General features: G+C 39.8%; 1 protein-coding gene and 1 long non-coding RNA gene across 10 annotated transcripts; one reads left to right on the top strand and one right to left on the bottom strand.

Moving 5' to 3' along the window:
• Positions 1 to 4,328: 4,328 nt before the first annotated feature.
• LOC127418810 (sodium/bile acid cotransporter 7-like) lies at positions 4,329 to 17,203 on the bottom strand. Of its 2 annotated transcripts, XM_051659650.1 has the most exons (13): positions 17,012 to 17,144; positions 16,379 to 16,501; positions 13,155 to 13,237; positions 12,814 to 12,950; positions 12,216 to 12,291; positions 11,316 to 11,354; positions 11,161 to 11,196; positions 10,428 to 10,511; positions 10,183 to 10,348; positions 10,020 to 10,071; positions 9,715 to 9,788; positions 5,659 to 5,804; positions 4,329 to 5,024 (listed from the first exon to the last, which is right to left on the bottom strand). In XM_051659650.1, the coding sequence occupies exons 4-13, from the start codon at positions 12,930 to 12,932 to the stop codon at positions 5,007 to 5,009; spliced, it is 810 nt and encodes a 269-aa protein (XP_051515610.1). In that variant the 5' UTR covers positions 12,933 to 12,950; positions 13,155 to 13,237; positions 16,379 to 16,501; positions 17,012 to 17,144; the 3' UTR covers positions 4,329 to 5,006. The 2 variants fall into 2 exon arrangements, with proteins under 2 accessions (XP_051515610.1, XP_051515609.1); XM_051659649.1 differs by lacking the exon at positions 16,379 to 16,501 and having other exon boundaries at positions 17,012 to 17,203.
• Positions 5,812 to 9,702, top strand: LOC127418857 (uncharacterized). 8 transcript variants are annotated; one of them, XR_007893550.1, is made up of 4 exons: positions 5,812 to 8,301; positions 8,387 to 8,561; positions 8,647 to 9,075; positions 9,245 to 9,702. It is a non-coding gene; the product is annotated as an uncharacterized LOC127418857 (long non-coding RNA). The 8 variants fall into 8 exon arrangements; XR_007893548.1 differs by having other exon boundaries at positions 8,602 to 9,075; XR_007893547.1 differs by having other exon boundaries at positions 5,812 to 8,256; positions 8,387 to 9,075.
• Positions 17,204 to 24,159: the final 6,956 nt, after the last annotated feature.

The raw sequence follows: 24,159 nt of genomic DNA, 5'->3' as shown, positions 1-24,159 counted from the left end.
CATCCAGACGGTTACCTTCTAGACACAGCCTGTGTGCTATGTGTCCGGCTATCATTCTGAGGCTGTGCTGCTTGTGAGGTTTGTGGAGGCGTGCTGACTGCCCCCTGCTACACATGTACTTCAAGTTTGAATTGCTCTGATGATAGAAAAAAAAAATGTGTACTTCTTTTCCAGAATCAACATACACCCTAGAGGGGCATGATTAATTGTTTTATTTTTTAACCTGTTTTTTTTTTTTATACAATTAATCACACTAAATTAATTGACAGCCCTAAAATACACACACACAAAAACACGAACTCTGATCATGATGAAGGAGGTGGTCTCTAACTTTGTGTGTGTGTTTACTTGGCAGAAGGCACATAATGAAGATTTTGCTGAAGGCAGTGTTGGTTGGATGTGTGATTGTCTGTGTGTTTTCCATCCGTGGTGTGTGTTTCTCCCGTGGAGCAAGTGTTTTGTCATGTGTGAACATGAAGCCAGGTCACATCAGCTCACTTCCACAATACACACGCACACACTCCGCTGTCACGATCCGCACCAGTCGATCAGTATACCTGCCACAACACACACTCACAGGTAAACACACGCAAGCACACTATCTATCTATCTATCTATCATAGTTTGCATCATGACCACTAACAGTTCGTATGTGTGTGTTGTTTTGTTCAGTAACTGTTCAGAGTTCGCTGGCATTTATGGGGTTTCTGCTGCAGGCACGGTCAGTTCTGGAGGACCGGGTGGTCAGGGGGGAGTTCACACTTCACCCCCCCAGTACACATACACTGTCCTGCCTCAGCACAGATGACACCGTGACACACTCAGACAAAATGCTCAAGAGGAACATGTCCTTCAGCTGGAGAGCCCCACCACGACCCAGCGGTGACCTGCGATTTTAGTAAGAATCCACGCTTAAGCTGCACACTCACTACGGGTCTCCCTGAATTGCTGTACTGCTCACATTACATAACAAGGTTCAATCATCTTGTTGCAGGAGCGCACATACTACGCAAATGAGGGCAGATGAGGTGCATAAATAACAAGATCTTTGGCCAACAGGCATCCCAAGCCAACAGTGAAAAAAAAAAGGTTTTCTGAAATAAATCCCGCAATAAATTAAAGTGATCACAAGATTTTTCCAGAAATAAATGGTTACGATCAGCTCACTGTTCAAAAGTTAACTGCTAACTTTTTAACCATAAACATTACATTTACTCATTTGGCAGACACTTTTATCCAAAGTGACTTACAAAAGAGGAATAATACAACATAAGCGATTAATCTTAAGGAGACAGTAGTACAAAAAGTGCTGTTTTACAAAGTTTCAGTTGCATCAGAAAAATATTATCGAAGACAGAGATTTAGAGTGCAACAATAATTATATATATATGCCAGAATCAGAGCCTTGAGCTTAATACGTGCAGCAACTGGCAACCAGTGTAGAGGGACAAGGAGTGGTGTAACAAACGCTCCCTTGGGTTCGTTGAAGACCAGATGTGCTGCTGCATTCTGGATCATTTACAGAGGCCTAATTGCAAGTGACTGAACAAGAAGTTGTGTGGCATGTTCAGAAAGGAAGGGCCTTATTTTCCTGATCTTGTAGAGTGTAAATCCACATGTACATGCTGTCTTTGAGATGTGGTCTGTGAAATTAAGTTGGTTGTCGATGGTAACCCCTAGATTTCTGACCGTTTTGGAAGGTATTATTGTAGATGAACCCAGCTGAATGGTGATGTTGTGTTCAACAGCAGGGTTGGCCGTTAAGACAAGGAGCTCAGTTTTCGCAAGGAAAACATGCAAAACAATCCATCTAAAAACAGGTTCTAATGGTAGTTGGTTTAACAGGGGTCCGAGCTGGTCCAATGTGATCATTTATGGCCATTATTTGGTCCAAGCTGGTGTTGATGGTTGATCAGCTGGATTTGGCTCAGTAGACTATCTTTCTGATCTTGGTCAAGCTGGTTAGACACACAACACATAACAACACAACACACAAATGTAAACAGTTTTTGGTCTAATCAGTCTCTCTCTGTCTCTTTGTAGCATTACACTGGTTCAGTCTTATTTTGTGTACTGGGCTCGAATCAGATCAGCGGTGGTACACGATGGGACACGAAGTTCTCAGATCACCGACAGTGGCACGGGACAATCAACACAGGACTTAACAGGTGATTATAACCAAACATACACATTATATACACACATAGTATCTGTAAGTAATAAAAGGTGTAAGGCAAGCATCATTACTATTATAGCTCATATCAATATGAGTGACTTGAACAAACCGGTAACTCTAAAAATTAATCTTAAGCATGTAACTCCTCCCAAACCGTTTGTGCTACAGATATGAATGGCACCTCAAATGATGTGGCTTATTGAGGAGAGGTGTGTATTTACTTTTCTAAGCAATCAGACTTACGATTTTTTTCCTGGCGGATCCAAATCCAAGAGCCATATCTAGAGACCAAAATATAATTGAGATTTGGGGTGGGTTGGCACTTTTGGCTTGGCAAGCAACCACCTAACATGAATTCATAGCACTTAAACCCCCTCAGAACACCTTAGAAACCACATACCAATGCCCAGACAACTACTGAGAACACCCACTAGTCATATTTTCTTTTGACAATGTACAAAATCTTGTAGATCTTTAATGTTTCATGTGTTTTCTGTTTGTGCAGCTTCTATACTGGAACAAACGGTGCAATACACACCCCTGTTCACATACACAACCATGTCTACACACACTAATCCACGCTCAAAGTATAACATAAACACATCCCCAATATTTAATGCACACACAAACACAGAATCAGCGAATGACATGCAAACATCTATTTCGGCGTATATACACACTTCCACACAAAATTTCCCACGTGTGTCTTTATTCCAGAACGTCTACAGCTCTCCAAACACTAACGTACAGTCACACCGTAACACAAAAATACTAAAACCCACTAACAAACTCAATATCACTGCTAACAACACACACACGGATCTCGACATGCAGTTACAAGCTCACACCAGCATAGATACACAAACACATACATCAACACGAACATCAACACAACAAACACATACCTACACACCATTATACACTCACATCACACACCCTAACCTAAATACACACATGAACATGCACAAAATCACTGCTAACAACACAAACATGGACCTCAACATGTTGTTAGAAGCTCAAACCGATGCATCTACACTGAAGTTAACCCAACAAACACACAACCACACACCTTTGCCTACACAAACACAAACTACCCCATTAATCAACACACACAAAAACACTGTTCAAAGCTCATTCACCTCTTCAGATTCAGCTACAACCCTGTCCACAAAAACACAAATTTTCACACCCGTCAATCCATCCCTGAATCCCAAACCCTCCCCGGCACCCCGTCTGTCTCTCTCAGACCTCCTGCCTTCCTGGGAGCCCACGGAGGGTGCTGACTTTTGGATCAAGAGTGAGAGAGACTCCTCCGATCTGTCTGGAGGCATCCATCTCAAACCACCTAAACATGCCAAAGGTCCATCTGGAACTCCAGAGAAGGGAGGGGATATGCTGGAGCGTGTGCCCAGGCAGAGTGTATCCGAGCTGGGTCTGCTGCTGGGCCTCTCTGCCACGCTGGGCATGGTTATAGCCGTGGGTCTCAGGTACCTGCAGAGGAAGCATTGTCACAAGCGCACCGCCGTGTCACTTAATGACCATAGCCATGACAACAGAGGCATCATCCACGTGCAAGAGTGTGGAGATCTGGTGCAGGTGTGCAAAATACGGCAGAACAGTTACCTGGTGCTACAAGCGGAGTATGACCTTAAAACACCAACAGGAAACTGAGCAAACACATAGTGTAAACATGAGCTCTGTTCCAAACCCCAGTGAGCTGCCTACTTAGACACCATTTTTAGGCATCATAGGTGCATATTAGGTCTTTATTGAGGTAATGTATGACATAATTGAATAAAAAATGATGGAAATATATAAAAATATTAATTTTAAGTTGTTGATTATAAATTTAGAAACACTAGGGTTGACTTCGTTGTTCTGCCTGAACTGCTATACTTTTCTAGACCCATTAAACACGCACATAGAATATAAACAACCACACTTTCACAAAATTAAACTTCCAAATGTTGTTATATACCCTTTAATTTGTTTAAGCTGTATTTGATTTGGAAAGAGAAATCAATGTTAATAAATTATGGATGTATTTGCATCTATAGGCCCAGTGTCTTCTTGTATAAAAGTTTAATTTGCCATGTTGTGGTCTCATGTTTTGTATCATTCACCACAAGAAAGAGTTTGCACAGAAAACTACACAGTCATTTATTGAATTTATGACAATATTTATTGTCTTCAGTAACGTAAATTCACACAGGAAGTGTGTTGGATGGCAAAAGTAAAGTCACCGCAAAAGAGAATGGCAAAGTTCTCCAACAAAACAAACAAACCATAATAAAGTCAATGATAGAAATAAGTCTCTTTCTGTCGAAACTTCTTTACTGCCACAAAAATATCCAAGGTTCATCATCGGTATCAAGTTACAATCTTAATTTTGCAAAAACCAAAAGACGAAAGATGGTTGGAGCTCTTCCTGCAAGTCTGGCTTTGCTCTATTTAGTTATATCAATAAAACAAACAAAAATAAATCCTTTGAGAAGGTCTGAGTGCCGTCAAGAACTGAGCTAAGAAATGATTTGACACTTCATATAAAAATACAAATATACATTCAGATATCCATTTTAAAAAAAGCTCATGGAATCATTTTAGGTTATGTGTTCATCTATAGTCCCTGTAGGGAGGCAGTATACAGCTATCTGAGGTCCCTGTTAGTTGTGATAAGGCACTTAATCCAATGTATCCTTCCACCGAGTCAAATCCTCCCCCATCCTGTGATCAGGACAGCAGAACTGCACCTCTGTCTGGTTTGGTCTTGTTTTTCCTGGTTTGGTTTGGCACAGCCAAGTTTTTCACAGCTTCCAATTGACAACGTGGTTCATATGGGTGTCAGGGTCTGTAAAGGAATTACATTTTGGATTAAAACTCCCTCTCTAACCCAACACAGGCCATTATCTTCTCATTTCTTTTTTTTTTTTTTTTCACCCAATTTGGAATGCCCAATTCCCAGTGCGCTTTTAAATCCTCGTGGTCGCGTAGTGATTCGCCTCAATCTGGGTGGTGGAGGACAAATCCCAGTTGCCTCCAAGTCTGAGACCATCAACGTGGCTTCACGTGGTTTGTTGAGCGCGTTGCAACAGAGACATAGCGTGTGTGGAGGCTTCACGCCATCCACCGCGGCATCTGCACTCAACTCACCACGCGCCCCACCGAGAACAAACCACATTATAGCGACCACGAGGAGGTTACCCCGTGTGACTCTACCCTCCCTAGCAAACGGGCCAATTTGGTTGCTTAGGAGACCTGGCTGGAGTCACTCAGCACACCCTGGGATTCGAACTAGCGAACTCCAGGGGTGGTAGCCAGTGTCTTTTACCACTGAGCTACCCAGGCCCCTATCTTCTCATTTCTAACAGCCTGTGAAAGTGTAAAATCATAGACTTAAATTATGTCATAGACTTAAAATTACGTCATTTTGACAGTTGATCAGTGAGTTTGCTCTCATCATATGTAATCACTGAATGTGTTACCTTCTGTCTTACACTCATCCATGTTTTAATGGAGGGCAATAGAATGCTGCCCAGCAGGATCTGAGCAGGATGATAGATCAACAGAGGAACTGATATCAAAGACAGATGCTCATATCCCTCAAACACAATCTTCAGCATAGGGATACCTACACACACACACACACACACACACACACACACACACACGAGTAATTAAACCAGTGTTATCAGTTAGCTAAACTAGGACACAATTAACATACTTTGAAGTGTGTATTGCATCTTTTACCAAAGGTGAGGCAATTGGTTTTGCTATAGTATAATATAGTATAGTATGGTATAGTATAGTATCACCAAATGTGAGGGATTAGGTTAGGTTTTGCTATAGTATAATGTAGTATAGTATTCATATATCGTAAAATACAGTAAATCAGCATGAAATGAAAATTCACCCTCTATTTTCTAAATGCATGTTATTGATCTTTTTGTGAACGATTCATCCATGCATACTGTAAGTTTTATTTTATTTTTTATTTTTTTCGACCTCGTAATCTTTAATCAAAATGTTGTAAAAATTCCTTGTGTATGCGAGAACAGTAGGCAATAAAGCTCATTCTGATTCTGATAACTTGATCTTCTGTTGAAACGACAGACTTCTCTCTGGTGACGTATGCAGGACTTCTCCAATCATTTAGTCCGCTTAAATCCCTCCCCTTTCTTATAAATACCACAACTTTGCGTAGAGTTGAACGAAGTGTCAATTGCATGTTGGTGAAGATGGCAAGGTGTATTTTCGTTTGTTTCCCTTCAAAACTATCGTTCCTTAACCCAAACTTCCTTGGTTACGGGTCAGCTGGCTTGAATTTACATTTCAAATGAGGAGGAATAACGGCTAATTCACGACTGTATTTGAGACATTTCATGCCCGAATTGCTGAGGTGATCACTAATGAATACAACGCTTTGGATGCCGCTGGAGTTTATTTATATTTTTGAATGCAGTTATCTTGGGATGCACAGCACGAGTAAGTGTTTTTTCCTTTATATTTAGTGTATTGTGATTCAAAAAGTTAAAATATGATTATCTTTTACTCACTCGTTTTTCAGTGGCTACAGCCTCATCTTAAGCATAGACCATGTGCTTGTGCGTTTGCTGTCAGTTTGATCATTAATGTGTTGAGACTGCTGCTCAGTTTCACCGATAACCGGCACTGATTCAAGCAGCACAGTGGTGGGGGGGGTGTGTGTGTCCGCTGCAAACTCGCATTCAGATCTGCCTCTGTTCCGCTATGCAATGGCTATATTTTATAGTTCGCTAGTTCGAATCCCAGGGCATGCTGAGTGACTCCAGCCAGGTCTCCTAAGCAACCAAATTGGCCTGGTTGCTAGGGAGGGTAGAGTCACATGGGGTAACCTCTTCGTGGTCGCTATAATGTGGTTTGTTCTCGGTGGAGCGCATGGTGCATTGAGCGCGGATGCCGCGGTGGATGGCGTGAAGCCTCCACACGCGCTATGTCTCCGTGGCAACGCGCTCAACAAGCCACGTGATAAGATGCACGGGTTGACTGTCTCAGATGCGGAGGCAACTGTGATTTTACTCGGAAATACATCACAATACAGAAGTCGTTTCATGCCGACTTTAAGTTTGTTTTTACTATAGTATAGTATAGCCAACGGTGAAGGATTAGGCTAGGTTTTGCTATAGTATAGTAAACTATAGTATAGAATACCCAACGGTGAAAGATTAGGTTAGGTTTTGCTGTAGTAAAGTACAGTATAATATAGCATAGCATATAAGCAAGTTTTGCTATATTATAGTATAGTTTAAACAATGGTGAGGGATTGTCAGTTTTTTTGCTATAGTATTGTAATGTATTTTATAGCCAACGGTGAGGGATTAGGTTAGGTTTTGCTATAGTATTTTAAGTATAGTATAGAATAGCATGTTTGGTTATAGTATAGTTTAACCAATGGTCAGGGATTAGGTTAGGTTTTGCTATAGTAAACCACATTATGTATAAAGTTAGATTTTGCTATGGTATAGCAATGTGCAGTATAGTATAGCAAAGCATACAGCAGGTTTTGCTATAATATAAAATAGTATAATCAACTGTGAGGGATTAGGTTACTTTCTGCTATAGTAAAGTACAGTAGCATACAGTACAGTATAGCCAACAGTGAGGGACTAGGTTAGTTTTTACTACAATATAGTAAAGTATTGTATACTGCAAGTATAGGATTAGATTTTGCTATGGTATAGTAATGTACAGTAAAGTATAGCATAGCATACCGCAGGTTTTTCCTATAGTATAGATTAACCAACTGTGAGGGATTGGGTTGGTTTTTGCTCTAGTATAGTATGGTCAACTGTGAGGGATTACATTCGTTTTTACTATAGTACAGTAAAGTATAGTATGCCCAAAAGTAAGGGTTAAGGTTTGGTTTTGCAGTGGTATAGTAGTGTACAATTTTGTATAGCATAGGATTTGGCAGGTTTTGCTCTAGTATAGTATAACCAACTGTGAGGGATTAGGTTAGTTTCTTCTCTAGTATAGTATAGTTAACTGTGAGGGATTAGGTTAGTTTCTGCTCTAGTATAGTATAGTCAACTGTGAGGGATTAGGTTAGTTTCTGCTCTAGTATAGTATAGTCAACTGTGAGGGATTAGGTTAGTTTCTGCTCTAGTATAACCAACTGTGAGGGATTACGTTAGTTTCTTCTCTAGTATAGTATAGTCAACTGTGAGGGATTAGGTTAGTTTCTGCTCTAGTATAGTCAACTGTGAGGGATTAGGTTAGTTTTTGCTCTAGTATAGTATAGTCAACTGTGAGGGATTAGGTTAGTTTCTGCTCTAGTATAGTATAGTCGACTGTGAGGGATTAGGTTAGTTTCTGCTCTAGTACAGTATAGTCAACTGTGAGGGATTAGGTTAGTTTCTGCTCTAGTATAGTCAACTGTGAGGGATTAGGTTAGTTTCTGCTCTAGTATAGTATAGTCAACTGTGAGGGATTAGGTTAGTTTCTGCTCTAGTATAGTATAGTCAACTGTGAGGGATTAGGTTAGTTTCTGCTCTAGTATAGTCAACTGTGAGGGATTAGGTTAGTTTTTGCTCTAGTATAGTATAGTCAACTGTGAGGGATTAGGTTAGTTTCTGCTCTAGTATAGTCAACTGTGAGGGATTAGGTTAGTTTTTGCTCTAGTATAGTATAGTCAACTGTGAGGGATTAGGTTAGTTTCTGCTCTAGTATAGTATAGTCGACTGTGAGGGATTAGGTTAGTTTCTGCTCTAGTACAGTATAGTCAACTGTGAGGGATTAGGTTAGTTTCTGCTCTAGTATAGTATAGTCAACTGTGAGGGTTAGTTATTACTCTAGTATAGTATAGTCAACTGTGAGGGATTAGGTTAGTTTCTGCTCTAGTATAGTCAACTGTGAGGGATTAGGTTAGTTTTTGCTCTAGTATAGTATAGTCAACTGTGAGGGTTAGTTATTACTCTAGTATAGTATAGTCAACTGTGAGGGATTAGGTTAGTTTCTGCTCTAGTATAGTCAACTGTGAGGGATTAGGTTAGTTTCTTCTCTAGTATAGTATAGTCAACTGTGAGGGATTAGGTTAGTTTCTTCTCTAGTATAGTATAGTCAACTGTGAGGGATTAGGTTAGTTTTTGCTCTAGTATAGTATAGTCAACTGTGAGGGATTAGGTTAGTTTCTTCTCTAGTATAGTATAGTCAACTGTGAGGGATTAGGTTAGTTTTTACTATAGTATAGTAAAGCATAGTATGCCCAAAAGTAAGGGTTAAGGTTAGGTTTTGCAATGGTATATTAATGCAGTTTAGTATAGCATAGCATATGGCAGGTTTTGCTATAGTATAGTATATCTAACAGTGAGGGATTATGTTAGTTTTTGTTATTGTATAGTACAGTAGTTTAGTATAGCATAGTAATGTATACTGCAGCACAGAGTAGCATAGCAATAAAAGCTTCATAAAGGGACTATTTAATGTCTTAATGAAAAAAATTTAATTGCTTAAAGTATGTAAGGATTACAGCATAGTTATTAAAAAATACATGTGTGTGTTACCTAAGGTGAGGGATTTATGTGTGGCACAAAACAAGATGGCCACTGAATCGGCTGCAGTGAAACCAGAGGTCTTCCTACAAAACCACAAACAATACTTAAAATATACAACTGTCACAGTAATACATAAAAAAATTTCTAAACGCAATCACATATAATAAACATATAATGTAGCCACTGTGAGATCAATGGACCATACTCATGAAATAATGAATTTCATGAAATAATGAATTTCTGTAAATCATTTTAAAGAATGGATTTATGAATAATCTCCCAATGAGTCAGAGGTGTGTGTGTGTGTGCCTCACCTTGTAGACAAGAAAAATATCAGAGCCATGAAGCTCAACTGAATGGAAAAAACTGAAAGAGAGAAAGAAGTAGTGAAATGAAATGTATAAGAGCCCCTGCCATAATATGCCAAGTTGCGAGGTGTTAATATGTAAATGTGAATGAGCTTATGGTGTCACTCACTGATGAAGACGATGAGCAGTAGACTCAGGTGGTCCAGCTCTATGTTGGGGTTGGAGAAGGTGTCACAGAAGGTGGTGTAGATGATCATAAGCAGAACCACACTGCTCACCGTCCCGAATGGAGGCTTCCGACGGTCCAGACACTCTCTCAGGAACCTCCTGCACACCTATACACATACACTTACTAAATCACAGCTGCTTGACAGGTTTATGAAATATTATTACAGGCCATAAAAACACACTCACCTGTCCAACTATGAGGGGGACAACCACCGTCATGAACAGCTGCGAGAAGATGGAAGAGAATGGAACAGAGGACGACGAGCCCAGCTTCACACACACACACACACACACACATATCACTATTACATGAGTAATCCTATGAAAGTTTTTTTTTTAATTATTATTATTTTTCAAAAGTTCTATCAGACAAAAAGTGCAACTAACTGTTATAAATTGCATTGGGCCTTTAAGCTAAATTAAAAAAATATGAATAAATGTTGTGATTAACTGTAATTGTGCCTTCTGTAAAGTAATAGGTTTGTCAACAGGGCTGACTAATTTACAAATCAGGGTTCAAAAATTATGATTGTCCCTTTCTAACATTTAAACCTAAGAAAGAATTAGATAAAGTGATAAAAACATGAGACATTTACTCATCATTAGCAGAGTTTACTTGCTTGATGGATAATGATGTCATTATGAGTTTTTTTATTTATTTATGGAAGAGTAATTAATATTAAGGGACAGTTATGAATAAAATATGGCTGACGTATGTACTTTAAATAACTGGTGTCAGCTATTCATTGTTAAAGTCATTATTTACACATATGACACAAAAAGCACCCAACAAATCATAACTGCACAAACTCTACAACAGAGGAACAATTACTTTAAACATACTATAAACACACATATAAACAATATTATACACACAACATGATATTAGTGTGTGTGCATCAAGATGAATGTCACTCACAAACACCAGTAACAGGAGAGGAGTGACCACGATTCCCTGCAGAACAAAAAAAGAACCAATCACAGCCGTCAGTCTTAAAATGAGCATCATTATTTATGTGCTTTGCATCTTCTCCCCCTCACTCCTGTCCTCTCTCTCAGCATTATCAGACTTACCAGAAAGCTCCCAAATGCAGAATTAAAAATGGCTGCAGCCTGTAAAGAAAGAAAATAAACATATATAAATACAATTCACTGCAATGTTTTTAACTAACTGCACCACTTGTTGTCACTTTGTGTGTGTGTGAAGTCTTTGTAAAGTTGAGAATGTTGTAGTGGAGTGTGTTTGTAAAGTTGTGGATTTTATGATGGAGTGTCTTGATAAACTTTTGCCCATGTAAAATTGTGACTGTTGTGATGTAGCGTGTTTGTAAAGCTGTGATTGTTGTGAGTGTTTGTAAAGTTGTGACTGTTGTGGTCGAGTGCGTTTGTAAAGTTGTGATGGAGTGTCTGTGTAAAGTTGTGATTTAAAAAAAAGTATTTGTAAAGTTGCGTTGAAAAGACTGTAACGTTGTGATTGTTTTGATTGCGTGTGTTTGTAAAGTTGCGATTGTTGTGAGTGTTTGTAAAGTTGTGCTAGAGTATGCTTATAAAGTTGTAATGGAGTGTGTATGTAAAGTTGTAACGGAGTGTGTTTGTAAATTTGTGATTTAAAAAAGTATTTGTAAAGTTGCGTTGAAATGTCTTTGTAAAGTTGTGATTGTTTTTATTGCATGTGTTTGTAAAGTTGTAACTGTTGTGGAGTGTTTGTAAAGTTGTAACAGCTGCGGTAGAGTATGCTTGTAAAGCTGCAATGGAGTGTGTTTGTAAACTCATGATTTAAAAAATATTTGTAAAGATGCATTGAAATGTTTTGTAAAGTTGTGATTGTTTTTATTGCATGTTTGTAAAGTTGCGATTGTTGTGGAGTGTTTGTAAATTTGTGACAGTTTTTGCAGAGTGCGTTGGTACAATTGTGGTAGAGTGTGTTTGTAAAGCTGAACTTTTGTCTTTATAAAGCTGTTACAATCATTTTACCTCATTTCCTCCTACAGCTTTAGTCAGAATGACAGCAGAGGAGACTGGAGGAGGCATACACGCAACCGTCTGCAACCTGCGAGAGAACACACACACACACACACACACACACACACACACACACACACACACACACACACACACACACACACACACACACACACACACACACAAGCAGGCCTTAATAAATACTAATTAACATGCATTACTCTACATTTAAATGACATTAATATCACTGCTTTCCACTGTATTTACACCTAACAGGGGTGAACAGCACGCTTGTTGCTCTTTAACTTAAAAACTGGCCCTTCCCTGCTGCATTATTATACTGCAGAGTTAATGGTTGCACAATACTGACTCATCTCAAAATGTTATGAGTATTTTCCCTCTATAAGTTGGGTGTTTCAGGTAATTATGACAACTCTAGAAGGAACATAACCTTACGGTCTAACACAGAAAACCTCTGAGATCCTGTTACCCAACTGAACCAACCTATTGACAGAGACTCCATTCAGATGAGTGCTGGACAGGTAGAAAGAGTGTTTGTGAACGAGGAGGTTTGGAAAGACGGCAAGAAACAGAAAATACGAGTACATACCCTTTCAGAAGCCATTCGTTGATCGCTGTAAGAGACAAAACTTGGAGAAGAAGCCAAACAGCAATGGGGAAATATACAAGCGTGAATGTTTGGACGAAGAAATGCAACTTAACGTGCATTAATGCACTCGCTAACTCCTGAAAGAGAGAATAGGATAGAAATTCTTTTTAAAACAGTCACCAACATGCACACTGGTATCAATCTTAAAATGTTCTATAATTTTTACATCTTGGGAGATTTTCCATGCTCACTGGAGGGTTTGTAAAGCACTATTCTTTGTAAAGCTGCTTTGGAACAATGAAAATCGCTGTTCAAATAAAGTGAATTGAATCGGGTCATACCTCTGTTTTCAAAGACAAGCCACTGTTAAAGAAAATTACAGACACAGCAATATAGGTGATTGTAATCTCTGGCCGAAGAGGACCTGAGAGAGAACAAGACAAACAGACAGATAGGGGTCATAAATGAAAATGTTTTGTTAAAATGTATCTGTACTGCCAATTCATTGTACACATACAGTTGAAGTCAGATGTTTACATACACTTAGTTTGAAGTCCTTAAAACTAATTTTTTTACGGCTCCACAGATTTTATAATAGCAAACTATAGTTTTGGCAAGTCGTTTAGGACATCTACTTTGTGCATGACATGAGTAATTTTTCCACCAATTGTTTATAGACAGATAGTTTCACTTTTAATTGACTATATCACAATTCCAGTGGGTCAGAAGTTTACATACACAAAGTTAACTGTGCCTTTAAGCAGCTTGGAAAATTCCAGAAAATGATGTCAAGCCTTTAGGCTATTAGCCAGTTAGCTTCTGATAGGAGGTGTACTGAATTGGAGTTGTACCTGTGGATGTATTTTAAGGCCTACTTTCAAACTCCATGCCTCTTTGCTTGACATCATGGGAAAATCAAAAGAAATCAGCCAAGACCTCAGAAAAAAAACGGTGGGCCTCCACAAGTCTGGTTCATCCTTGGGAGCAATTTCCAAATGCCTGAAGGTACCACATTCATCTTTACAAACAATAGTACGTAAGTATAAACACCGTGGGACCACGCAGCCACCATACCGCTCAAGCAGACGCATTCTGTCTCCTAGAGATGAACGTAGTTTGGTGAGAAAAGTGCAAATCAATCCCAGAACAACAGAAAAGGACCTTGTGAAGATGGAGGAAACAGGTAGACAAGTATCTATATCCACAGTAAAACGAGTCCTATATCGACATAACCTGAAAGGCTGCTCCGCAAGGAAGAAGCCACTGCCCCAAAACCACCATAAAAAAGCCAGACTACAGTTTGCAAGTGCACATGGGGACAAAGATCTTGAGAAATGTCCTCTGGTCTAATGAAACAAAAATTGAACTTTTTGGCCATAATGAACATGCAGGCCTGCAAGCTGAAGAACACCATCTTAGCCGTGAAGCATGGGGGTGCCAGCATCATGTTGTGGGGGTGCTTTGCAGCAGGAGGGACTGGTGCACTTCACAAAACAGATGGCATCATGAGGAAGAAAAATTATGTGGTTATATTGAATCAGCCAGGAAGTTAAAGCTTGGGCTGGGCGATAGGATGATGTAATCGGATATCGATGATGTCTTACAAAAATCCCAGTGCTGATTGCGAACAGATGATGATCGACAATATCGGAAAAATGGCAAAACCATGGATCTGGGATGTCACAAAATTTATTAGTGGCCAGGATGTGAAACTAGCACCCGCCACCCGCCAAACGCGACAAGAATGAATCCTGTTCGCAAGTTCCTTGTCCAAATGTATTTCATGCGTGGGTAAGTTTGCTCATCTACCAGCAACAGGCGGGCGACCTCCAAGATGTCTCGGAGTGACACATGAAAAGAAATGCTGTTAGTCACAAAGATATGCACTTGAGGTTTTTAAGAACAGTCAATAGAAAAGCAGGCAATGCTTGTGTCTGATTTGCTGTTTGTACAGAGGTGTGCAGCACGAGCCTGTCTCGTGGAGCATGTAAAGAGTTTTCACTCTTTTTTTCTCTGTTTCATTCGTCTGAAAACTGTTTGCAAGAATAATGCAGTATATGAGAATGCTGAAAATTATCTCAGATCATATCGGGAGGTGCTGTAAGTTTAATTCACTTTATTTCCTCACGGTTGACATGCATTGTGGATTCCATGATGCAAATGGATGCAAATGGAGCCGTTGGAGACTGTTTGTTTAGTGGCGTGCAGCACGAGCCTGTCTCGTGGAGCATGTAAAGAGTTTTCACTCTTTTTTCTCTGTTTCATTTGTCTGAAAACTGTTTGCAAGAATAATATAATCTGTGAGAATGCAGCAAATGATCTCCAATCATCTCAGGAGGTGCTGTTAGATTAATTTGTGCTATTTCCACTCAGTTGGCATGCATTGTGTACACAACTCTGCAGGTTTAGGTTCAGTTGTATTAAATAAACAAAGACAAAAGCAATTAAATCATTAAGTAATGTAAGACATGTTCACCTAGGGGGCCTGGGTAGCTCAGCAAGTAAAGATGCTGACTACCACCCCTGGAGTCACAAGTTTGAATCCAGGGCGTGCTGAGTGACTCCAGGGGTGGTGGTCAGCGTCAATACTCACTGAGCTACCAAGGCCCCCCGTAGTCTAGCTTTTTTATGGTGGTTTTTGAGCAGTGGCTTCTTCCTTGCTGAGCAGCCTTCAAGGTTATGTCGATATAGTACTCGTTTTACTGTGGATATAGATACTTGTCTACATGTTTCCTCCAGCATCTTCACAAGGTCCTTTGCTGTTGTTCTAGGATTGATTTGTACTTTTCGCACCAAACTACGTTCATTTCCAGGAGACAGAATGCGTCTCCTTCTTGAGTGGTACGAAGGCTGCGTGGTCCCATGGTGTTTATACTTGCGTACTATTGTTTGTACAGATGAACGTGGTACCTTCAGGCATTTGGAAATTGCTCCCGAGGATGAACCAGTCTTGTGGAGATCCACAATTTTTTTTTCTGAGATCTTGGCTGATTTCTTTTGATTTTCCCATGATGTCAAGCAAAGAGGCATGGAGTTTGAAGGTAGGCCTTAAAATACATCCAGGAGTGCACCTCCAATTCTGTACACCTCCTATCAGAAGCTAATTGGCTAATTGCCTAAAGGCTTGACATCATTTTCTGGAATTATCCAAGCTGCTTAAAGGCACAGTTAACATAGTGTATGTAAACTTCTGACCCACTGGAATAGTGATATGGTCAATTAAAAGTGAAACAATCTGTCTATAAACAATTGTTGGAAAAATGACATGTGTCATGCACAAAAACAGATGTCCTAAATGACTTGCCAAAACTACAGTTTGCTAATTTTAAATCTGAGGAGTGGTTAAAAAATAAGTTTTGATGACTTCAACCTAAGTGTATGTAAACATCTGACTTCAACTGTATCTATCTATCCATCCATCCATCCATCTTTAAGGCTTTTAAAACTTTTAGTAAAGGCTTTGTCAAGCAAACATTCAAAGTTTGTCTTTAATAACTTTTCTAGTTTCTTTCTCTGATTTGACAAATTATTGCCCAATCTCTTCAAACAAACAGGAAGAACATACTTTAAAGAAAACTGCTCTCTACCCATTGAGGATTATTGAGATCCGGGTGTTGCAACGTGTCACTTTGCTGCCATCACAGGTAAAGACACAATGAGGACAAAACCATTTACCTGTTGGACATACCTATTTGGACCAAATGACAAATTTGATCACCTAACCCACTACATTATTCTAAAGAACAATAACAAGTCTATCATGATGGCTCTACAAATATATATATATATATATATATATATATATATATATATATATATATATATACTGAAAAATTAGCTGGACGCATCATGTTAAAAAGTTTGTCCCCATCACAGACACATCCAAATCCCTTGAAATAATTACTCACCCTTATAATGCGTCAATGCAAAAATTCTAAAACATTAAGCACACTCCTCCTAACAGTTCGACATTAATGCATATGCACAAATATCAAAGAAATAACAACTCTTTGCTTTGTCACATTAATGCGAGGACCCCATTCTTATGATGACAACGGCATAAAGGCGCGTCATTGCTGCTATGTTAGCTGTGTATGAAAGGATAATACAAATGAAACTGTTATTTACGCATTGACGGATTTAAAAGATTTTATTGTACATTAACTGCTCTGAAATGTGTCCACGCGATCAATCTCACCTCCTTTCACCCCCACGGACGGCGCGAACTTGGCGCAGGTAATCACGAGCACTATCCCTATGATGAACCATTCTTTACGCACGCGAGCGATCAGACCCATCGCCCATCAAACCGGACCCGACCCGACGCGCATCCAAAACCGACGAGCAGCACTAAGACGAGAGTGTCTGCCACCACACTCATTTCCGGACACATATACGATACCGTAATGACACGTGTTGGAGCGCACGCTGTACTTGCGAATCTACTACTACTACTATTATTATTATTATTATTATAAACCTCATATATTTATTAGCCAAATACCATATCCATAAATGCAAATTCGTTACCACTTTAGTATATACAGTTGCAATCAAAATTGTTCAGCCCCCCTGACCAGCAATACACATCAAACTAAACACATCAACTAAAACCTCAGTAAACAGTCAAAGTTTTGTTGCTTCCGCTTCTGAGACCGTCAATCTGCGCATCTTATCACGTGGCTTGTTGTGCATGACACCGCGGAGACTCGCAGCATGTGGAGGCTCATGCTATTCTCCGCGATCCACGCACAACTTACTATGCGCCCCATTGAGAGCGAGAACCACTAATCGCGACCACGAGGAGGTTACCCCATGTGACTCTACCCTCCCTAGCAACCAGGCCAATTTGGTTGCTTAGGAGACCTAGCTGGAGTCAATCAGCACGCCCTGGATTCGAACTTGTGACTCCAGGAGTGGTAGTCAGCGTCAATACACACTGAGCTACCCAGGCCCCCCAGAGTGCTCAGTTGTTAACGTTAGAACACACCTCGAGTTGCCAAAAATAGAAAATATGTATCTACATATTAAAAGCTATCTAACAGGTGCAGTTGAAAAAAATACCTGTTTTGTTGAAGTTCTGCATGCTCAGTAGGTTCCAGTTCAGTAGGCTATACGAGAACAGTGTGTGCATGTACATTAGTGAGTTTATTGCTAGAAACTAGGATAATGAAGATGGGCATTTGTGTTTCCTATTACTTTCTTTTTTTCTTTCTTGGCAGCTGATTAAAATGTCTCACAACTGTTTCACAATTTGAACTTAAAGTTATTTGGCAGAATCTTTGACCCACATGCATCTAGCGTAAAGTAAGAAGGGAACAAGACATTGCGTAAGCTGGCTGCACTACAGACTCAGAGTTTTTTGAGGTGCGAGCGATGCGCTCTTTGTCCCTCAGTCCAAAAATTTGGAGAAATTATGTTTGCGTGCCCACTTATATACCGGACAGCTTTGCACCTAAAATGGCGGGGCTTAAACATCATAGCCAATCTTAGAATTGGCATTATTGTAGAAGGGTTTCAACTAAGTTGTGTAGAAGGACACTCCCCCATAGCGTCAGCTTAGTGACGCAATGTCTCGTTCCCTTCATCTCAGGGAACCGAGGTTACATACGTAACCGAGACGTTTTGTGACGCCTCTGTTGATAAGTTCAAGTTAGTGTTTTAAGTTGTGCTGTCAGTAGATTAAAATTTTCAATCACGATTAACTATGAAAAATTCATGAGAATAATCACGATAAAAAAAATGGTATCTACTGACAGCACTACTATTAATCTCAGATTTTAAAAGTGCTGAAATTTGACATTATATATACTTATTTCCTGTATTTTCCTGTAAAAATGCATTTATTTCCTTTTTTGGAAAAACGACAGTTTTTACATATGGCAGATGCTTTTTTCCAAAGCGACTTACAGTGCCCTTATTACAGGGACAATCCCACTGGAGCAACCTGGAGTTAAGTGCCTTCCTCAAGGACACAATGACACAATGGTGATGACTGTGGGGAGTGAACCAGCAACCTTCTGCTTTAGTCCACTACACCACCACCACATATATGTAGCATCCCAAACTACAGGCCAAATGTCAACTATTATTTTATATATGTTTATGTGGCCATTTATAATGTACCAGCAGATGTCAACAACTGTGTTATGAGTGAGTGAGTCAATCATTCAACACCGACATGTCCCAAAACGCATAAATGATGCCTCCACAGGAAGGGAGAGGGAGAGCAATCCGAAGGGAGAGCAGTCATGGTGGTTAAACTAAAGGGTTGTTCCAAACACATATACAAATCATTTAAAAGTGAGTTCTGAACTCCAGTTATTTTAAAGCCCAAAACCTTCAGTCACCACACATAATGAAGCATTTATTGCTTTACTAATGGAGAGGAAACACCATCACAACAACAACTAAAACAATAATAATAATATGCGATTCAGTTGTGTGCAGCAGCATTCCATTTCAATTAGACCACTCGCATTTAATATCATTTTAACTGTGTTGTCTTTATTTTCACACATTTATAAATTGAAGATTATGATTTGTGCATTGCCTACATTGTCTTTTGGGCTTCACTCTTTCATTGCACTGGCTTTCTCTTCTTGTTGAACTCAAAAGCTGGAATAATGCTGGAATACACATAGGAAAGCTAGCAGCCCTGCTAACACACGATGAACCAGTTATGTAATTTATTCATCCTTTTTTGTAATTTCATGACTTACTAATAGGCAACGAAACTGTAATGTCACAGGCTTGTAATTTCATTACCATTATAAGACCAATTCACAACGTCGTCTTTAGATCCTCAGTTTACCATGTTTTGAACACCTGCTACTCTGCTAACGTTTGTTAAACATGCTTTAATATCATGTTATGTAGGAACTTTGACTCATTTATCAATATTATTTAATACATGTGAATGTTTATCACTTATTTTGTATATCTTCCTGGGTGCCGACATGATTGTGTGACGTCACGCACCTGCATCTCGGTGAAATCGGAGTTTAACATTTCCGCATGACTTTTCAAGTTGGAATTGTGACTTTAAGTGGCATTCCATTGCAGTTTTCCCAGTAGGAAGTTGGAAAATCCGACTTTCCGAGTTGAACGGAATGCAGCATTACCCAGAATGGTCCAGTTATGTAATTTATTCGTAATATTTGGGTAATTCTGTGACTTATTTGCAACGTAACTGCAAAGTCATAGGTCCATAATATAATTACCACTTCACCTTCCAATTCCTGTTCCACTTTTTTACATTCTCCTATGTGTCTGGGATTTCATGAAGAGACAGAAGTAATTGAGACAGCCTAAATAGATAGAAGAACTGTGGCATATTGTCTTAAGAAGCTTGGAACATCCTATCTGCCATCAACCAAGAAAAACTGTGTCCAGGTGTACCTAGGATAATTGGTGGTCACACCAAATATTGATTTAGTTTTTTCTTTATGTTTACTGGACATTGTATGACATTAATTGATTTATTTATTGCATTATTTTTGAAGAAATCCTCACTATTCACAAGTGCCTAAAACATTTGCACAGTACTGTATATACATATATTTATTTTTTATTTATTTTTTTATTTTTTTGCTAACTGATTAATTTGTTGTTTTTTGCTATTATAATTTAATATAAGTATTTATTGGAAAAATATGTAGACTTCTGAAGATTATATTGTAATGAAGTCATTTACCATTTTTATATATCCTTAATATTGCTTTAATTAAATTAACAAATGTAGGCTATTTCAAGGCATTAGGTTTTAAGCTCGTCTGCTATTTAATATGAGCACAAAAGTCATTTAGGCTTGTAATTTCATTGAAATTCTGAGGCCATATGCTTTCATTTCTTTTATTGTTGCATTTTTTTCTGTTCTCTTGTATTGGGGAATTGTTTGTATGTCTTGTTTGCATGTGTATTTCTTTATACTTGTCATCTGTTATCAGCAGTAGCAAGTCTCCGTACAGCAGCAACAGCGTAGCAGATCTAGTCTGCCAAGACCGATATCCTATCAATATGTCATACTCACATTACCATGCTAAATCATTCTGAGAGTTGGCATAACTGAACTTCCTTAATAAAGGTCAAGATTAAAATGTCCACTTGATAAAATTATGTGACTTGTTACTTTTTTACTGCAAAACATTGATGTGTATGTTTCCTCTTGTCCTAAAGCACCTGCCATCAAGAGCTGCCCATTGGATAGCATGCATCAATCCTCAGATAAGTACACTTCACAGTGCGGCTTAGTAACTACTCCCGGCATCTATTTTACAGTCAAAAAATTGCATCTCCTATCTTCGTTTTATTTGGCAGACACTTAATGCAACAAGTTCCTGTACACTGTCAAATAGATTGTGAATCTTTATTACACCACAAAAGGTTTTGGTCAGAGACCTTCGTCAGGCCCTGCTGTTTCTTCGACCAATGGCAGACAAGGGAAACCTGTCTGAAAACAGTCCTTATTTTTGTAATTACATTTGCAGAGTCACTGCTCTGGACAAGAACTTGTGTTTGAATGGAGTCAGTAAAGATATACAGACCAAAAGAATAAAGACTGTCTTGATTTTGCAATCTTCAGGTCAGAAGTAAACTTGTAGATTTATGCGTAATCTACATGTACATCACAGGAGATGGTTGAATTCTGCTCTATGCTCTACTCTGTAAAATGATCGAGATGTGTTCATCTCTTGGTATAAAGAAGGTGAAATGTTGAATCAGACCAGAAGTTCAGATCTCAGCATCAACCTCAGTCTACCGTTACACCTCCATTATAATGATACACAGAACTACAGCTGCACAGCTGCAAATCCAGTCAACAATAAGACCATCTATCTTGACATGAAACACTTCTGCCCACATTATGATGGTACGTAACTACACTTCCTGCCACAATAACCTCTGTGCAACATCAAAACAAATCCATTTAATATCTGTCTCTCTCTTATCTTTCAGATTGTCAACAGTATTGTGGTGATGTTGAGGTTGCGGTTTGATTGGTTCTGTTGGGAATTGTCACAGTTGTGTTTCTGGTTGAACACATGAGGTTCTGCTCAGATCAGGAAAGAGATCACTCTTCTGTTGTGCTGATGGAACTGTCATAAGACATCATTTGTAATCGCTTTGACATTGACGTATTGCATGGAGGAAGTGTAATGTTGTGAGAGTGAAGACACGAGAAATGCAGATCTAAGTGTAGCTTTTTAATAAAGAAACTCACACAACCATAAACAAGAATCACTGGGAACAAGGAATCAAAATAAACGAGAATACAAACACTACAGCCTGGAAAGGAAAACAACTGACAAAAGAACACAGGAAAGCCAAGGAGTAAATACACAAGGGGCAAATGAAAAAACGAGGAACATTTAGAACTAATAACCACAGGGAACAGTGAACAAAGACAACGAAAAGAACTGCAAAACCCATAATAAAACACAAGACAAGAGAAAAGCAATAAACATAAATCAGGACCTCTAGTGAACGCCAGGGAAAACTTTACAAGAAGAGAGAAGTGAATATGCACACTATATAGTAAATATGATCTCATTTAAGCAAAGTAAAGTCAGGCCCATGGGTGGGGTCAATGAGCATCAACAGCTTAAAAAAAAAAAAATCAAGGATTTGACCTTTTTCATGTAAAAAGGAGAAGGATTTGACCTTTTCACAGACTGATCTCATGATACGTGACAGCGGCAACATTTTTGCAATACGAACTTACGTGCTCATTACATGTTTCACTGCAGTTTCCCATTGAAATTTCCAGCAGGGGCTGCCAAAAGTGAGTGAGATGGTGTCCTAATAAGTTTTTAAGGTGAATATTAGATAGAGGTTTTAATGAGTAAAACTAACCCAAAACTTTAACCTAAACCTGACCAATTGTGTTCTAAAAGCAAATGAGAGGTGAACAAAACAGACATCTTTAACCTAAACCAACACCTATACCTAACTGTTAGTGTGGAAAAAGCAAATGCAACATGAAAAGCACATTTTCTGAAGCAACCACTGTCACGGTCTGTCTTGGTGTGAGCGCACGGTTTTGGATGGTTCCCAGCCGTGCGCTCTTCGGTCGGTCTTGTTTCATGTCCGGAGCATGGTGTCTGGATCCTGACCCTTTTGTCTGGTTCGGTTTCGGTTTTGGTGTCAGGATGCGGACACTCATGTTCCATGTCTTGTATTGGCGTGAGTGCTATGTGCTTGTCATCTTGGTGGCATGCGTCAATAATCTATGTCTGTCTCTCGCGACCGCGGATAAGCATTGCTCTCGCTTTGTGCTGCGCACCCGGGTGGCGAGCTGTCTTCATGTTGTGCTAAGGTTCGATCACTTCAGTCTGAGGTTTCGGGTTTGTGTGTGGCTGAACTCTTGCACAGGTGTCCTGTCTTTTTTTTTGTTCCAGTCGGTGTGAATTACCTTTCCTCATTCTGTTGGTCCGGTTGGTCCTTTTTCCCCATTACCCTCTGCCCCAGCCTGGATAAATTTTTCCCCTACGGGGTAGTTTATGTAGTTTATGTTTGTTTTTCCCCCTTGTGGGAGTTTCAGTTGGTTTTATAAATAAATCCCCTTTTTTAAACTCTGCATTTGGGTCCTGAGCCTCTCTTATTCCCTACACCTTGACATTATAAACTGGCCAATATGGACCCAGCAGAGTTTTTTTTTCAAACCGGTTCTCCTGCCTGCCAGCGCGCAGAGCGTGTAAAGAGACTGCGCATGGTACGGCAGGAGGACAAGTCCGTTTGGGGGTATGCCCTTGAGTTTTTATCATTGTCCTCGGGTCTGTTATATGATCAGACATGCCTAATCGATCACTTTTGAGCAGGTCTGAATGTATCTTTTATATCTTGGGTCCCAGATCAGAATGAGGATGGAGGTTTTCTTGAGACAGTCAGGCAGGCTATGAAATGGGAGGAGTTTATTTCAGTCTGTGCCTCGGAGGACTTCCATTCCTCATCCCAACCCAAGGATGAGGGCACCCTCCACACAGAAGTGGATGCCTTGGCCGAGCCCACTGCAGCTGACTGCGAGGAGGCGGAGGCTGTTACAGCAGTAGTACTTCCCTCCGCTTGGAAGAGGAGGAGGAGGGCATTCCCCTGCCACTGTCAACGGCCACGGAGGGCGTTCACCTGCTGCTATCAGCCTGCATGGCCACGGAGGCCGTTCTTCTGCCGCTGTCAGCACCCATGGCCACAAAGTGGGTGGGTGCTGACACTGCCTGTGTTCACAGCCATGGAGGCCGTTCCCCAGTTGCAGCTGCCAGTTCTCACAACCATGAGGGCCGTTCCCCAGTCGCTGCCATTATCCACAGCCATGGAGGCCGTTCCCCTGTCACTGACAGCATCCACGGC

Source organism: Myxocyprinus asiaticus, chromosome 28, assembly GCF_019703515.2.
Source record: "Myxocyprinus asiaticus isolate MX2 ecotype Aquarium Trade chromosome 28, UBuf_Myxa_2, whole genome shotgun sequence".
Lineage (NCBI taxonomy): Eukaryota > Metazoa > Chordata > Actinopteri > Cypriniformes > Catostomidae > Myxocyprinus > Myxocyprinus asiaticus.
Note: the sequence above shows the minus strand (reverse complement) of the source record. Positions and strands in the feature narration are given on the sequence as shown.

Excerpts from the sequence above, each read along its gene's own strand:
- LOC127418810 (XM_051659649.1), bottom strand. The coding sequence starts at position 17,111 with ATGGGTCTGATCGCTCGCGTGCGTAAAGAATGGTTCATCATAGGGATA. Across the intron at positions 12,951-13,154 it reads GCTTGTCTTTGAAAACAGAG|GAGTTAGCGAGTGCATTAAT; the intron begins GTATGACCCGAT and ends TCTCTCTTTCAG. Across the intron at positions 10,349-10,427 it reads TCCCCCTCATAGTTGGACAG|GTGTGCAGGAGGTTCCTGAG; the intron begins GTGAGTGTGTTT and ends GTATGTGTATAG.